The sequence below is a fragment of the Mustela nivalis genome (assembly GCF_964662115.1).
Source record: "Mustela nivalis genome assembly, contig: HAP1_SCAFFOLD_2955, whole genome shotgun sequence".
NCBI lineage: Eukaryota > Metazoa > Chordata > Mammalia > Carnivora > Mustelidae > Mustela > Mustela nivalis.
Window position 1 is genome coordinate 15,731 of NW_028133711.1, and position 16,389 is coordinate 32,119.

The following is a 16,389-nucleotide window of genomic DNA, read 5'->3' on the forward strand; positions in this document are numbered from 1 at the left end:
ACAGGCACCTTGTTAAGTCTGTTCTGCTCTCCACTGTATTCACAGAGACTGGTTCGGAGCCTCTAGGAACTACTTACTGGCTGACTTAGCTCCCAGGAACTACTGATTGAATAAACTAACAAGGAAATTAAGAAGCAGAAAGCCTAGGTCCATCCGTCTGAATAAGGGGCGGAGAGAGGCAGGCAGGAATCAAGGGGCGGGGGTGGGGGGAGACTTGATTTCTGGATTGGAGCCCACGATTTTTCCTAGCCAATTGGCTGTAACCTCACCGAAACAGGCAAGAAATGGGAGAGTGCGCACGCAGGGACTTGTCTTTGACCTCGGGAGACCTCACCGAAATGCTGGACCCGGGGTCCCCAAAAGCAAGTGGCGCAGGAAACGCCACATCTCAATTTCGCACCTGCCCGGACTGAGAGCAAGACTACATTTCCCATGAGGCCCCGCGGCGCGTACGGTTTCTGCCACGCGGCTTGCGCCTCCGCCGTCGGCCCGCTGGGGGCGCTGCGGCGACCCCTCCGCCGCCCCGTAGAAATCTCCGCGGCCCCGGGGCCGCTTGCTTCCTGTTTGTCGGACGAGGAGACATGGCGGCGGCGCCGGCGGCGGGGTCTGGGGCCGGCCGAGGGCGACGGGCAGCGGCAACGGTGGCGGCTTGGGGCGGATGGGGCGGCCGGCCGCGGCCCGGTAACATTCTGCTGCAGCTGCGGCAGGGCCAGCTGACCGGCCGGGGCCTGGTCCGGGCCGTGCAGGTACGAAGCCGGCCCGGAGGGGCGGGGCGGGGCGGACCGGGCGGGAGCTGGCGGGGGGCCGGAGAAGAGGCCTTTCCAGGCCGCCCGCAGTACGGGCCCGACCCCTCTTAGCCGGCCGCGGGGCCTCCCTGCAGGCTGTCCGGTTGCTGTCAGCCGCCGCGGGGCGGTGGGCAGCCGCCGGCTAGAGGCCCAGGTTAGGAGCCGAGCGGGCCTGGGCTGCATCGGGCATCGATGGCGTGTACGAGCCCTGGGCCCAGCTCCTGGATCCTCCCAACCCTGCGCCACGTCTGCACGCCTGGGGGACCCTGAGCGAGTTTGCTTTAGCTTCTAAGGGCCTCGAGTTTGTCCCCCGTGAATTGGGTGGTGGTTCATTATTGCAGCCCCCGAACGGTTCCTAAGCCTATCATAAATGTCATTCTCTCAGAGAGGCCTTTCCTTGACACTACCCCCTACTCCACATCTAAAGTAGGTCCCCATTGTTATTCAGTCACAGCCCTGGATTCGTTTTGCTCACATTACTTTCTTAGTCTGTAATTACATATTTCTTTGTTGTCTACCCTTTTTCTTGCCTGTATCCCACGTTAGGCTGAGCTCCAAAGGGTGCAGTGTAGAGCGTCATGATTAAGAGCGAGGTCTTTGGAGTCAGGCCTGGTTTCAAAGCCTTCCTTGCTTGATCAAGTTATCTTTTGGTGCCTCAGTTTTCTCATTTTGAAATGGAGATGATAATTAGTAACCTGCCTCTTAAGGTGCTGTGAGGATCAATGGAGACCGTTCTGTAAAGTGTTAAGTGCGTTTTTGTTGCTTAGTAAGAGTTGAAGGATAATCAGTTAGTTAATGGTATCTGGCTTATAATAGGCGCCCAATATATGATTAGTTTTTTTTTTTTTTTGAATGAATGAAGGACATTGCTTTAGGGTAAGGCGGGATGGAAAGACTTAGGCTTCTCCCTCTGTTACCCCCCTTTCATTCCCACAACTTAGGTTACAAACACGCCTGGAAAACATTAGCTTAATTTAAAGACAACTTTTGCATATAGAAACTTTTCGAAGGTTGCAGAAGAAACTAATACAGTGGTTGGTGGGAATCAGTGGCAATTGGGTAGATGGGGGAGAGAATGGGAGTGAGATTTTTTGCAGTGTGTTATATATATCTATATATAAACTTGAGCCATTTCAGTATTACTCATATACTTAAAAGGATAGAATAAAGATAAAAACCAGGTGGTCTCTGTGTTAACAGGTTATAGATGAAGAACCAGTTCTGGGTGAGCAGTATTTTCCTGAACATCAGATAATCGTAGTTGAGCAACTTTTTCCCCCTGCATTCTTCTCTATCTGCCTTAACATCCTGGAAAGACTTGCTCTTTAAACCAAAATGCCTTACCTAGCAGGGTTGTAGGGACATGCAGAAAGGGAGTTAATTCACCATCACTGAGCACATACTTCAGATCAAACATTGTGGAAGGTATTCAAACAGTGTCTTCATTTAATCTTCAGTCTTTCGAATGAGGTGTCAGGACTCCTGTTTCAATGCAGATGAGGAAACCGAGGCTCAGAAAATTTAGGTGATCTCTTACTAAACACTTGCTTATCCTTTACATTCTGAGGTCAGTAGGGAGCCACAAAGGTCATTTGGCATCATAAATGAGACAGTTTAGGACACTTAATTTGTTTCCAGTGATGGATGACTTGGAATGGGAGGAGATTGGAGAAGCTCACCAGATAGAAGGGTGCTAGAATATTCTTGAGCCTGGTTTAGGGTGAGTATTGTGGTAATCAGAAGTTGTATGCAAGTGTGGAAGCTCTTTCCAAGGTTAAGATGGAAAGATCTTCATAAAACTCTGGTCAGGATAAAGTGGGGAATTTCATCTTTCAAATGTATCTTTTCTTGGTGACTTTGCCTGATCTCTTCCTTGCTTCACATACCCCACTTTCCCCCCATTATAGGTAAATTCTTCGCACACAAGCATTTCCATAGCACAGTAAGCATGTTCATTATGGCGTATGGTATACTGGGAAAGACCAACTTGAAAAAAAAATTTAAGTTGTTGTGAACACATAACATGAAGTTTCCCGTCTTACCCATTTTTTCTCAAGATTTTATTTATTTGACAGAGAGAGAAATCATAAGTAGGCAGAGCAGCAGACAGGGAGAGAGGGGGAAGCAGGCTCCCCGCTGAGCAGAGATCCCAACGCAGGGCCTGATCCCAGGACCCCCGAGATCATGACCTGAGCCAAAGGCAGAGGCTTAACCCATTGAGCCACCCAGGCACCCCTATTTTTCTTTTTTTTAAAATATTTTATTTATTTGACAGAGACACAGTGAGAGAGGGATCACAAGCAGGGGGTGTGGGAGAGGGAGACGCAGGCTTCCCACCGAGCAGGGAGCCCATTACGGGGCTCTGTCCCAGGACCCTGGGATCATGACCTGAGCTGAAGGCAGACGCTTAATGACTGAGCCACCCAGGTGCCCCTCATCTTACCCATTTTTAAGTGTACAATTTGGTAGTATTAGGTGTGTTCACATTGTTGTGAATCAGAGCTCCAGGATCTTTGCGTCTTGCCAGTCTGAAACTCTATACCCATTAAACATCTCCCCTCCCACCCCCTTGCCCCCAGCCCCTGGCAGCTACCATTCTACTTGTTGTTTCTATGAATTTGACTACTTTAGATACTTCATGGAAGTGGAATCAAGCAGTATTTGTCTTTTTGTGACTGGATTGTTCCATTATCTTGAAGTCCTCAAAGGTCATGCGTGTGGTAGCATGTAATAGGATTTCCTTGGAGAAGACCGTATTTTAGAGGAAGGTGGACCTAGATTGAACCCTAGTTCCCTCACTTACTAGTTGAGTGTCCTAGGTTATGTTAGTTAAACTTCCTGAAGCTCTGTTTCCTTATTTCTAATGTGGCAATAATAATATCTATCTCATAACGCTGTTTGGAGGATGAAGTGACATCATATGTCTAATAACCTTGGTCAGGGGCCCCTGGGTAGCTCAGTAGGTTAAAAGCCTCTGCCTTCGGCTCGGGTCATGATCCCAGGGTCCTGGGATCAAGCCCCATGTGGGGCTCTCTGCTCAGCAGGGGGCCTGCTTCCTCCTCTCTCTGCCTGCCTCCCTGCCTACTTGTGATCTCTGTCAAATAAATAAAATCTTTAAAAAAATAAAAACAATAAAAAGCTTGGCCAGTGTGAGGCAGATAGTGGATGTTCAGTAAATAGTTGTGGTCAGCTTGTTAGACTGGGCTTCTTAAGGGACTTTGTGTCCGCAGAGCCTGGAAACAGTGTCAGGCTCTTGATACCCAGGACTCAGAAGATCGAATTGAATCACGAGGGCTCAGTCTTTCTCCTCAATTCTGTCTCTACTCCTGAACAGTCTCAGGGTTTTAAAGAGTTCTAGAGTCAGATATCCTAGGTTTGAATCCCAGCTCTGGTACATACTTGCTGTCTGTGTTTGGGCAAGTTACTTAATCTCTATATGCTGCAGTTTCTTCATTTGTGAAATAGGGCTAATCGTGAGACAGCCTATAAGGCTGTGGTAAGGATCAAGTGAGTTTGTATATATAAAGCACTTAAAGTGGTGTTTTAAAATGTAGTAAGCATGCTATGAAGGTTAGCGAGTATTGTTTAACAAATTCTCTATATTCTGATAGATCCTAAATCTATATTTCCATCCAGATTTCTCCCATTAGCTCCAGATGGGTATATCCAAATATCTTCTCAACACCTCCGCTTAGATGTCTAGTGGGCATCTCAAACTTAATATAAAATTTCTGATTCCCTAATTCCTCCTTCACCAAACCTGATCATCCCCAAGTCTTCCCCATTTCCCTGAATGGGATTTAGAAGTCTGGAGAAGACTCCAGACTGCATGATGTAGAACAGGCCTGTGCTATGTGGATTTCGTGTATTTTCTTTTCTCCCATTTAATTTGTCCTCTATAAGGGTAGCAAAGTAATGCTGGCGCAATGCTCTAGTGTGTACAGAGCCTGCGTACGTTTATCAGAACATTTGATCCTTACAGCAAATCAGATCGTACAAATGCCTTGCCTAAAGCCCTCCAGTGGCATCGCTCTGCAGTTACATTCCTTACGGTGGGTGCACAGGACCTGTGTGATCAGTAGGAGGTGAGGGAAGGGGATAGATTAGGCAAAACCCTAGGCTCAAGGCAGAGTAACTCAAACAGATTGTGTCCCACCACCCCTAGAGCTTGTCCTTCAGTATGGCAATCTGGTGACAAACTAGGTTATGGCATCTTCGTTCTACTTCCCAAATGCTAATCATTGCTTCCTTCATGATTATTGGCATATGTAATTTCTACCCGAACGTTACTTACTTCATACTTTAGATTGACCCCCCACCCTTGTTTTTTCTTGTTTTTAAGATTTCATTGAGCACAGTTGTTTTGACCTCATCATCCTAAGCATTAGGATTTGTGAAACCTGGGGGTTTAAGTCAAATACAGTGTTTCTTTGCCTGTCAAGAGTAATTTGGTATTGAAAAACCCCTGGATGTGATAACTTCTCATAAATTAAAAATAGAAATACTATTCATTTTATCAAGAAGCTCTTGTATTTACAAACTGTTAAGATTCACTCCTAATTATATTAAAACAAATCTCATTAAAGTGGACACAAGTATTCCTTGGTTAACAGTTATAATCAGAATAACCTTGGGGCCCCTCAGTGGCTCAGGTCTGCCTTCAACTCATGTCATGATCCCAGGGTCCTGGGATCGAGTCTTGCATCGGTCTCCTTGCTTGGCTGTGAGCCTGCTGCTCCTCTGCTTGAGCTCTCTCTGTCTCTGACAAATGAATAAATAAAATCTTTTAAAAAAATTAAAGAATAACCTAACAAAGTATTTTATTTTCATGAATTATTTTTTAAGACAGCTATTTACTTGAATTTAATATGATATTGTAAGACATAAGATATCTTACCCTTAAGACTACAGTGCCTGGGTGGCTCAGTCAGTCATCTTCCTTCGGCTCAGGTCATGATCCCCCTGCTCAACGGGGAGTCTGCTTCTCCCTCTCCCCGCCCCCCCTCTCCTGGCTCATGTGCTGTCTCTTTCTAAAAAAATGAATTTTAAAAAAGATATCTCACACTTAGGACTAAACAAATAAGATACACATTTATGTTTATGAAATTCAGCCTTTATTTAATAAGAAAAGCAGTAAAGACAAAATAAGTCAATGAAAACTGGGTGTCTGGAAATGCCACATCCACTGAACAGGTTGACAGCTTAGGCAGCATGATGTAAGAGATTATCACTGCTATAAACTGTCAAACCACAAGTACTCCAAGAGAAGAAACCCGTACAACTCCTGCCAGTAATTCAGCTTTGAAGATGACTGGATTGGTGGCTCTTTCATCATAGTAATCAGCTGTTCACAAGGAAAACAAAATCCAAGTGATTATTTTTAAATGGGAGTAAATGCCTTGTAAGACAATGTAGATGTGGTAAAAGAAATTCCTCGAGTAGTTGAATATTTGGACTACGATAGGGAAGCTCTCTGGGTATCATGAGCCTTGTAACTAAAAACAGCTGTGCCCTGCCCCACTTTTTGCCCCCAAATTCTGCCCTCCCCACACAACCACTGCCCAAACTGTAGCTGTTTTTGTGTGTTTGTTTGTTTGTTTGTTTGTTTGTTTTGCAGGGGAAGGGTCCTGCAGGAAACAGGATAGCCAGTATTTCTTTTTCTTTTTTCTTTTTTTTTTATTTTTAAGATTTTATTTATTTATTTGACAGAGATCACAAGTAGGCAGAGAGGCAGGCAGAGGGGGGGGGGGGGAAGCAGGCTCCCTGCTCAGCAGAGAGCCTGTTGTGGGGCTCAATCCAAGGACCCTGGGATCGTGACCTGAGCTGAAGGCAAAGGCTTTAACCCACTGAGCCACTCAGGCACCTGTCTTTCTTTCTTTTTCAAGATTTGTTTTTTTATTAATTTGACAGAGAGAGAGAGGGAACATAAGCAGAGGGAGAAGCAGGCTTCCTGCTGAGCAGAGAGCCCGATGCAGGGCTGGATCCCAGCCCTGAGCTTGTGACCTGAGCTTAAGGCAGAGGCTTAACCCACTGAGCCACCCAGGCGCCCCAATAGCCAGTATTTCTAAGTAATATGTTTTTAAGGCTGTTTCTTGACTTCAGTTTTAGACATTATCTGTTTTCTTCCCTTGTAAACTCGGATTTAATTCACAACATGCTATGCCACATGTTTCTTTTCGATTCTTCTAATGTAGTTAAGTCACAATTTGGGCTATTAGTGTTAAATATTTATATGATCATGATGATATCATTGGTTATAGTAGAGCCATATGGTATATGACAGTATATGCTTTGTGTATTTTTTTTGTTTCCTTTTGAGTTAAAAGCTGCTGTCCCCCTCCCCATTGTTTGAATTGAGTTATAAATACAGAATTCACCCTATTTGGTGTATAGACGCATACTTTGTTCCGTTGTGCTTTGTCTGTTGTGCTGATGGATACTGCATTTTTGCAAAATTGAAGGTTTGTAATAACCTTGCATCAAAGAAGTCTATTGGTGCCATTCTCCAACAGCATTTGCTTACTTGGTGTGTGTGTCACATTTTGGTAATATTCACAGTATTTCAAACTTTGATTATTATTATTATAATATAGTGATCTGTGAAAGATCAGATGATAGCATTTTTTAGCGATAAAGTATTTTTTATTCTTTAATGAAGACATGTACATTTTTTAGACATAATCTCACAATTAATTGACTATAGTATAATGTAAACAGAACTTTTACATGCACTGGAAAACCAAAGAATTCATTTGACTCACTTTATTGTGATGGTCTGGAACCCACAATGTCTCCGAGGTATGCCTGTTAGTTCTATGAGTTTTAACAAATGCGGTTGTGTGACGACCGCTAGGGTTAGGATATAGAAAATTTCCTTGTAGTAGTTAACCCCTTCCCTAGCCCCATCCTCTAGCAATTGCTCATCGGTTTACTGTCCTATTCCTATACCCTTTTACATATTCTCATTGCAATGGAACTGGACTATATGTAGCCTTTGAGTCTGGCTTCTTTCACTAGAATCATGTCATTCTTTTAAAATTTGCTTTGGTTTTTGTGTGCTTATAATTTAGTCCCAATTCTAAAACTTTCTTTTCTTTCTTCTTCTTCTTCTTTTTTTTATTTTTAAAGATTTTATTTATTTGACAGAGAGGAGAGACAGCCAGAGAGGGAACACAAGCAGGGGGAGTGGGAGAGGATAAGCAGGCTTCCCACAGAGCATGGAGCTGATGCGGGGCTCTATCCCTGATGTGGGGATTCTGGGATTGTGACCTGAGCTGAAGGCAGACTCTTAAGCAACTGAGCCATCCAGGCATCCCTAAAACTCTTTTTTTCCCTTCTTGGAATTCTCCATCTTCCTTCAATTTGGATTAGTTCCTTGCTAGAACAGCTATACATCTGAATTCTTGGGATTTCCCTTCACCAAATTCAAGGTGTTTTATTTTTATTGTGTTTTAGATCCTTTGTTTCATGAATCCTGTCTTTCTTGGGGGAGTGCATTCTTTGGTAGCCTCCCAAGAAAGAGTACGTGAGAGGTGGCTTTTTTTTTTAAGCTTGCATGTTTGAAAATGTCTTTTATTCTTATACTGGTATATTACGTTTAGCAGGATATAGAATTCTAAGTTGGAAGTTATTTTCCCTTAAACTTTTTAATGGTTTTATTCCATTGTCTTTAAGTAGTTGGTGTAAATGTTGACAGGTTCTGTTCTGATTCCCATTCCTCAGTATATGACCTATTTTCCCATCCCTCACCCCCTCAAAGCTTTTAGGATCATCTCTTTCTGGCATTCTGAAATTTAATCATGGTGAGAGTCTTTCTTTTTTATTCATTGTGCTGGACATTTTGTGTAAGTACACATTAAAATGTGTGACTACAAAATAAATACGTAACAACTATTAAAAAGTCACGTTCATCACCTGGCATTAATTTCCTCTGAAAAATACACTGTTCTCTTAGGGTCCTATTTTTATTTTTTAATTTTTAAACTTGTTGAAGGCCCTCCTATTTTTAAAAGCCATTTTCTCTCCTATGATTATGTTGGCTGTGATTGCTTTAGAGAACTTTTTGGAATGGGGAGAGTTGAGTTGGTTCTGAATAAGAGAATGTGAACAGAGTTGCAGAGAGATTTCTGGCACTAAGAACACCATTGAGAAAGTCTTCGTAATTGGCCGTTGGAAGACAGCAAAGAGACAATGAAATGGTTGTATGGGAGATAGTGGGAGACAAGTATAGATACGTTGGGAATAAGAAGGAGAAGGTAATTAATATTTATTGAGCATCTACTGGTGCCATTGTGCAGAGACCTGTTTATTTATTAAATATTTGACCTATAAAAACCTATATAGCAATGCCCAACAATATTACAACAATACCCACGTACCTACTACCAAACTTAAGACAGTACCAGTATATTTAATGTCCTTTCATCTCATTCCCTCTTCATCAGAGGTAATATGTGTTTTGAATGGATAACATACGCACATACACACATGGGTTAGAGAAAATTTCAAGTCTCCCTGCAAATAACCCACTATCACCTCTGCTAGTACACTCCAGTTCTACTCCCAGAGGTAGCTATGGTCATTGATTTCTTACGTATCTATCTATAGACATGTTAAATTCAGAAAAGCAAATGTGTCTATATAATTTCTTTTTTTCTTCTGCAAGTGGTATAATGTACATACTTTTGTGCATTTATCTTTTTTCACTTGAAAATTTATCATAGAGATCCTTCCATAATCAGTACATACAAATCTATTTTGTTTCAGGCCTTTAAAAAACGTACTGTGTTGAAATATAACATACAAATAAAAATGCACCAAAAATATGCGTACAGCTCAATGAATAGTAATAAACCATCAGCTATGTAGCAGCCAAGCAGATCCTCTCTATATCTCTAGTCTACAGCTCTTTTCCTCCTCTCCAAATGAAATTACTAGCCTGACTTCTAACATTGTACTTAGGTGTACTAGTTTCGGGGCGCCTGGGTGGCTCAGTGGGTTAAAGCCGCTGCCTTCGGCTCAGGTGATGGTCTCAGGGTCCTGGGATCGAGTCCCACATCGGGCTCTCTGCTCAGCAGGGAGCCTGCTTCCCCCTCTCTCTCTCTCTGCCTGCCTCTCCATCTACTTGTGATCTCTCTCTGTCAAATAAATAAATAAAATCTTTAAAAAAAAAATAAAAGAAAGAAAAAGGAGAGAGGGGAAGACCCAGCAAGGAGCATTTCTGGTTATTTGTCTCACACTTTGAAGGAGAAGAAGGAGCTTTCCAGGTTACGACAGAGGACATTTTAGGCAAGGAAGAACATGTGCAGAGAGACATAGAGAACATGTGCATTTGGAGCCCAAAGTGTGCACTGGGGAAGAGATGAAGCTAGAGAGGAGGTCGGGAATAGGATGCAAAAGCTGCTGTGTCACAAGGCGAGGAGCTGGACTTTTCACTTGCAGGCTGCTGGGGAGCTTTTGAAGGTTTCTAGAAAGAGACCTTTGAATTGCTTCTCCTAGGTATGTTTAGGAGGCCGCTGCTTTCCTTTGCCACGCGTGCTAGTTGTTCTGTCCTCATCAGCGAAATGTTCTTTTTCTTTTTTTCTTTTGCTTCACAGTTCACAGAGACGTTTTTGGCAGAGAGAGACAAACAGTCCAAATGGAGTGGGATTCCTCAGCTGCTCCTGAAGCTGTATGCAACCAGCCACCTCCACAGTGACTTCACTGAGTGCCAAAACATCCTCAAGGTAACTCTTAGGGGCCTTGGAAAGGCTGCATTCAAAGCCTCCAGGTGACGCAGATGTCTGTTTTTCTTCCCTTCAGTCTGCTTTTTATTTTATTTTATTTTTTTTAAAGATTTTATTTATTTATTTGACAGAGAGAGATTACAAGTAGGCAGAGAGGCAGGCAGAGAGAGAGAGGAGGAAGCAGGCTCCCTGCTGAGCAGAGAGCCCGATGCGGGACTCGATCCCAGGACCCTGAGATCATGACCTGAGCCAAAGGCAGTGGCTTAACCCACTGAGCCACCCAGGCGCCCTATTTTTATTTTTTTAAAATATTTTATTTGTTTATTTGACAGGCAAAGATCACAAGTAGACAGAGAGGCAGGCAGAGAAAGAGAAGCAGGCTCCCTGCTGAGCAGAGAACCTGATGCAGGGCTCCATCCCAGGACCCTGGGATCTTGACCTGAGCTGGAGACAGAGGCTTTAACCCACTGAGCCACCCAGGCGCCCCCTTCAGTCTGCTTTTTAAAAAAGCCTGTTTTTATTGTGTAAGCTGTAGAAAATTTGGGAAGTTCAGAAAAATTACAAAGAAGAAAATAAAAATCAACTATAATCCCACTACCCAGAGATAATCACCATTAAGTTCCCTGTGTCTGCCCTTCTGGGCTTTATTCACACTTGTTTTGTGGCAGTGCTTGCTTAATTTGGGAGGCTGACCCTATGTCCTGCGATTGGGATGACCTTCTTTTTGAGAAGGATTTTTAAAACTCCCATACTGCCAAAGGTTCAGGGAAGTGACTTTGTGGTTGTTGATCCATTATGACCAACATAAGAAGATGAAGGAACTGGGATTGGTGGTTGGGAGAGGGATGGAAGAGTGCAGAGAGATGCTAAGGCACTTGTTCTCAAACTTGAGTGTGTCTCAGAATCACCTGGAAGGCCCACATGCTTGCCGGGAGTTTATGGTTCACTAGGTCTCGAGTTACTGTATCCAAACTTTAGCGTCAGAGGTGGGTCCAAATTTGAATTTAGATGACCAGTACTAGTTGCAGTTAAAACTCATGTGAGTTACAGTTGATTGTAATAAACCTTGATATAATGTTCTTCGGAAGTAAAGTTTTGATTATTATATCACATAAGTCATTCTAAAATACAGTAGGCAGCAAATAAGCTTTACCTTTAAGAAGAGATGTTTTGTCTGTACTTTTCTGTAAATTTAAAATCATTTCCGAATAAGTTTATTTAATTAAAAAAAGGTGTTTTTTATTCTTAATATTATAGTCTGAATGGGACAGAAATAGAGTGTGCAAGGAATTATACGTTACACTTGATTCCTGCAAAATCTCTGAGGTACGGGGTAGAAGGAAGAGAGAAATTAAGGTTTGTGAGTACTTACTGTGTGGTCACTATTTCTTTCTTCATCCAACACATGCTTCTTTGGAGCCTCTGTAGCAGGCTTATTTAATTCTTATGGTAACTCTATGACACAGGTGCTCTACTTACTTGTTTTAGTCCAGAATACTTGTGAATGACAGTGGCCCACTCAGACTAGCAAAAAAGATCCTTTATTGTCTCACAAACTGGAAAGCACATGTATGAATTCAGGGGCTAAACAGGGTTAAGCTATCCTTTTCTTAGCTTGACATCTGCGTGTGGTCTTATCTTCCTCCATGTGATCACAGTGCTAGGGGGACATTTCTACTTGGGCCAGCCACAGAGGTGAGGGAATGAGAGACTGTTGGCGAGGCCTGGTCACCTGCTCCTGGGGCTTGCACTGAGGTGTTTGGTGGCAGCCCCAACAGAACTCTGTAGAAAGTGGGGAGGGGCCTTTGCCCCAAGGAAATGGGGCTTTTACTTGAAGAAGAGAAAATGAGATAGTGGGCAGGCAAACCCAGATGTCTTCTGTAATTCCCTTTTTCAGTTGAAAGAAAAGCCTCAGCAGTAACCCATCCAAAGCCCATGGCTATCACATGATGAGCCCAGAACTGTCTTCCTCCTAAGACCAGCTTCAACTGTACTGTGTTGCCAGCAGGAATCACATCCTAGTTTTACAGTTGAGAAAAATGAGACCTGGGGAAAATGGTTCAGTCTCTCGGAAGTGGTTCAGTCACTCATTACGTGAGCCTGGGCAACTTTGTGATTTTGCTTTTCACATAGGATATGGGTAAAACTCTACTCACATCATTGAATTATTTTAAGGATTAGATGGGCTGAAGCACCAAACCCTGGTGCCCAACATATAACCGGTTGTCTGTAAGAGTTCTGCTTTTTCCTGGTATGTGGTGCCTGGACCAGCAGCATCAGGAGCCCTTGGCAGGCTGTTGTAAATGCACATTCTCGGGGCCACTCCATGCCTACTGAATCAGAAACTCGCCCATGGGACTCAGCAGGAGGGATTTTAACAAGTCCTTCCAAGTGATTCTGATGTTCACCACTGTGTGAGAACTACTGCCCACGCCCATTGTGTTCCTTCTTCCCTCAAGATCCCTGAAGAGAGAGCATAAGAGTAGGGTCCTGGGTTCTTCCCACACTCTGTTTCACCCCAAATAGTTACTTCTTCTTCTCTAAGTGCAAACTCTGGAGCCAGACTTCCGACAATTAAATCCTGGCCCTATCACTTAGCAGCTGTGTGACCTTGACAACTTCTTTGTATCTCAATTTGCTTATCTATAAAACTGGGGTGATTAATTACTGTTATCTTGTAGGTTTGTGGGATTAAAAGGGGTCAGGCATGAAGTACTTAGAACCATACCTGGTACATAATCATTAAGCAAGTGAGCTATTATTACTACTTAAATGTTGATCATCATATTAGGTTTTCTGTAAGATTATTATCTTTTTCTGCTGTTGTCACTGGGGGCTATCTTTGGGCTCATGGGCATTCAGGTTGTGACTAAAATGCAAACTGTTGTTTTGGTGTGTGGTTCCTCTTGGATACTAAAACTGAAAGTCTCTCTGTAAACTTTTTTTAAATTAGGAAATTTCTCCTCTTCTCTCCATGGAGGCTATGGCATTTGTTACTGAAGAGAGGAAACTTACCCAAGAAACCACTTACCCAAATACTTATATTTTCGACCTGTTCGGAGGTGTTGATGTAAGTAGTTACTCATTACTACTACTGCTTAATGGCTTGAGCGTTTAATTCTTAAAATGAGAGAAGTGAGACATTGTGGAATTTACAGTAAACAGTTGAGAATTTTAATCTTTAGAAGGTCACGGGCACTCACCTCTGTTGAAGCACCATAGCTTTTACATGAGAAGAATTGATTTATTTGAGTTTATAATATTTCCACCTTTTTTTTTTTTTTTAAAGGCACAAAGTGAAAGGTGTGTCTCCTATTCCCCATCCCCTCCTCAGAGGCAGCTGTGATTTCTAGTTTTTCTGTGTCCCTCCAGAGATGTTCTGTGGTAATTGTGTGTGTGTGTGTGTGTGTGTGTGTGTGTGTGTGTGTGTGTAAACCCACCATTCTCACCTTGGGTTTATTTTCTCCTCACACAGAGGTGGCATACCCCGTTTACAGATAGCACTGCTCTGTACCTTGCTTTTTTTATGTAATTCTCTAGCTTGGGGATAGATTCAGTATATGTAAATCTACCTCATTATTTTAAATAGCTATATAGTATTCCCTGGTATAATTGTACCATAATTTATTTTCCCCAGGCCCCAACTGCTGGGCATGTAGAGTTTTCTCACACCTTTGTTTTTACAACAAAGTTGCAGTAAAGGCTTTTATACATGGGAGTATATATGTATGGGACCAAAACATATGTGTGCTTTATTGTTTATAAACTCATTAATTATATTCCTAAGAGGTTTTATCAACTTACATCCCCAGTAACAAGTATAAGAGTGTCTGTTGTCCCACACCATCACCAACACAGTGTCTATGTGTGTGTCTTTATGGATGTGTTATTGAAGTCTGGCTGGTAGAAAAGTATACCAGTGATTATCACAAAGTAACTTCACCTTTGTCACTGCCACCCAAATCATGAAATGGAACATTATCGGCTCCCAGTAGCCTCCTTTACCTAATGGTAAATTTTAAGTATTAATTAAGTAGATAAGAGAAAAATGGTATTTCTTTAGTTTCTTAAAAAGGTTTATTGAGATATAGTTCACATACCATACACATACCATACAGTTTACCCACTTAAAGTATGCAATTCAGTGGTTTTGGTAAATTCATAGATAGTGCAACCATCAGCACAGTCAATTTTAGGATATTTTTATCACCCCAGGATAAACCCCTTATGTTTTAGCTGTCACTCCCCTACACACCCTTATCATAGACAACTTTTACTGTTTTCCCGCTCTATAGATACCCCTGTTCTGGACATTTCATCTGAATGGAATCATGTAATATGTGGTCTTCTGTTACGGACTTCTTTTACTTAGCTTAATGTTTTCAAGTTCATCCATGTTCTAGCATGTATCAGTACTTTTTTCCTTTTTATGGCTGAAGAATATTCCATTGAATGGATATACTACATTTTGTATATATTTGTCAGTGATGGACTTTTGGGCTTCCACCTTTTAGCTGTTGAGAATAATGCTGCTCTCAGTGTCCATGACAGCCAAACTATTTAAAGAACCTAGATGTCCATCAACAGATGAATGGATAAAGAAGATGTGGTATATATATACAATGGAGTACTATGCAGCCATCAAAAGAAATGAAATCCTGCCATTTGCAGTGACGTGGTTGGAACTAGAGGGTATTAGGCTGCGTGAAATAAGTCAGTCAGAGCAAGACAATTATTATATGATCTCCCTGATATGAGGAATTGAGGCAGGGTGGGGCGTGGTGGGGGTAACGTATAATTCCTTGCGCACTGTAACCAAGCACCTCAGTGTGAGCCCCAGGAGCAGGTGACCAGGCCTCGCCAACAGTCTCTCATTCCCTCACCTCCCAAATGAAACAAGATGGGATTGTGAGGGAGACAAACCGTAAGAGAGACTTTTAATCTCACAAAACAAACTGAGGGTTGTTGGTGGTGGGCGGGGAGGGATAGGGTGGCTGGGTTATGGACATTGGGGAGGGTATGTGCTATAGTGAGTGCTGTGGAATGCATAAGCCTGATGATTCACAGACCTGTACCCCTGGGGCAAATAATACATCATATGTTAATACAAATAATTTAAAAAAATAATACTGCTCTTAACTTCGTGTCCCCCTTGGTGCGTGGACATATGTTTTTATTAATTTGGGGTGTATACCTGGAAGTGGGTTTGCTGGGTCATGTGGTAACTCTTAAGTTTAATCTTTTGAGGACTCTTTAGACTGTTTTCCAAAGCAGCTGCACTGTTTTAAGTGCCCACCTATGGTGTATGCATGTTCTTATTTTTCCACATCCTTGTCAACATCTGTTGTTTGTGTTTTGGTTATAGCCATCTTTGTGAGTGTGTATTTCACTGTGCTTTTGATACGGGTTGTCTTGATGGCTAATGGTGCTGAGCATCTTTTTATGTGCCTACAGGTTATCTGTATGTCTTCCTTGGAACATAGGAATGAATTTTTTTTTTTTAAGATTTGTTTCTTTATTTCAGAGAGGGTTCACACTTCGTGGTGGGGGAGGGGCAGAGGGGGAGACTCTTCAAGCAGACTCCCTGCTGAGCTCAGAGCCTGACAAGGAGCTTGATTTCACAACCCTGAGGTCAAGACCTGAGCTAAAATCAGAGTCGGCCACTTAATTGAGCCACCTAGGCACCCCTCGTTTTCCTATTTTTTAATTGGGTTGTCTTGTGCATTCTAAGAGTACCTTATGTATTCTCTTCGTAGTTCTTAAAATTTGCCGCCTTCTGTCAGCGGGATTGAATCTCTTTGTGTGTGTTTATAAGTAGTTCCTTTTCTGCCAGTTACCTCTTCGTAGCTTTTGCATCCTTTCCTATTTGATTATCGGGT

The 16,389-nt window shown here is 42.6% G+C and overlaps 1 protein-coding gene across 1 annotated transcript; it reads left to right on the forward strand.

Annotated features, from left to right (window-relative positions):
- The first annotated feature begins 510 nt into the window (after positions 1-510).
- On the forward strand, positions 511-13,643 carry LOC309858623 (short transient receptor potential channel 4-associated protein-like). Its single transcript, XM_082751342.1, has 3 exons — positions 511-746; positions 10,382-10,510; positions 13,464-13,643. Exons 1-3 carry the CDS (start codon positions 582-584, stop codon positions 13,626-13,628), a joined length of 459 nt encoding a protein of 152 aa, XP_082607468.1. The 5' UTR covers positions 511-581; the 3' UTR covers positions 13,629-13,643.
- Positions 13,644-16,389: the final 2,746 nt, after the last annotated feature.

Excerpts from the sequence above, each read along its gene's own strand:
- LOC309858623 (XM_082751342.1), top strand. The coding sequence starts at position 582 with ATGGCGGCGGCGCCGGCGGCGGGGTCTGGGGCCGGCCGAGGGCGACGG. Across the intron at positions 747-10,381 it reads GCCTGGTCCGGGCCGTGCAG|TTCACAGAGACGTTTTTGGC; the intron begins GTACGAAGCCGG and ends TTTGCTTCACAG. Across the intron at positions 10,511-13,463 it reads AGTGCCAAAACATCCTCAAG|GAAATTTCTCCTCTTCTCTC; the intron begins GTAACTCTTAGG and ends TTTTTAAATTAG.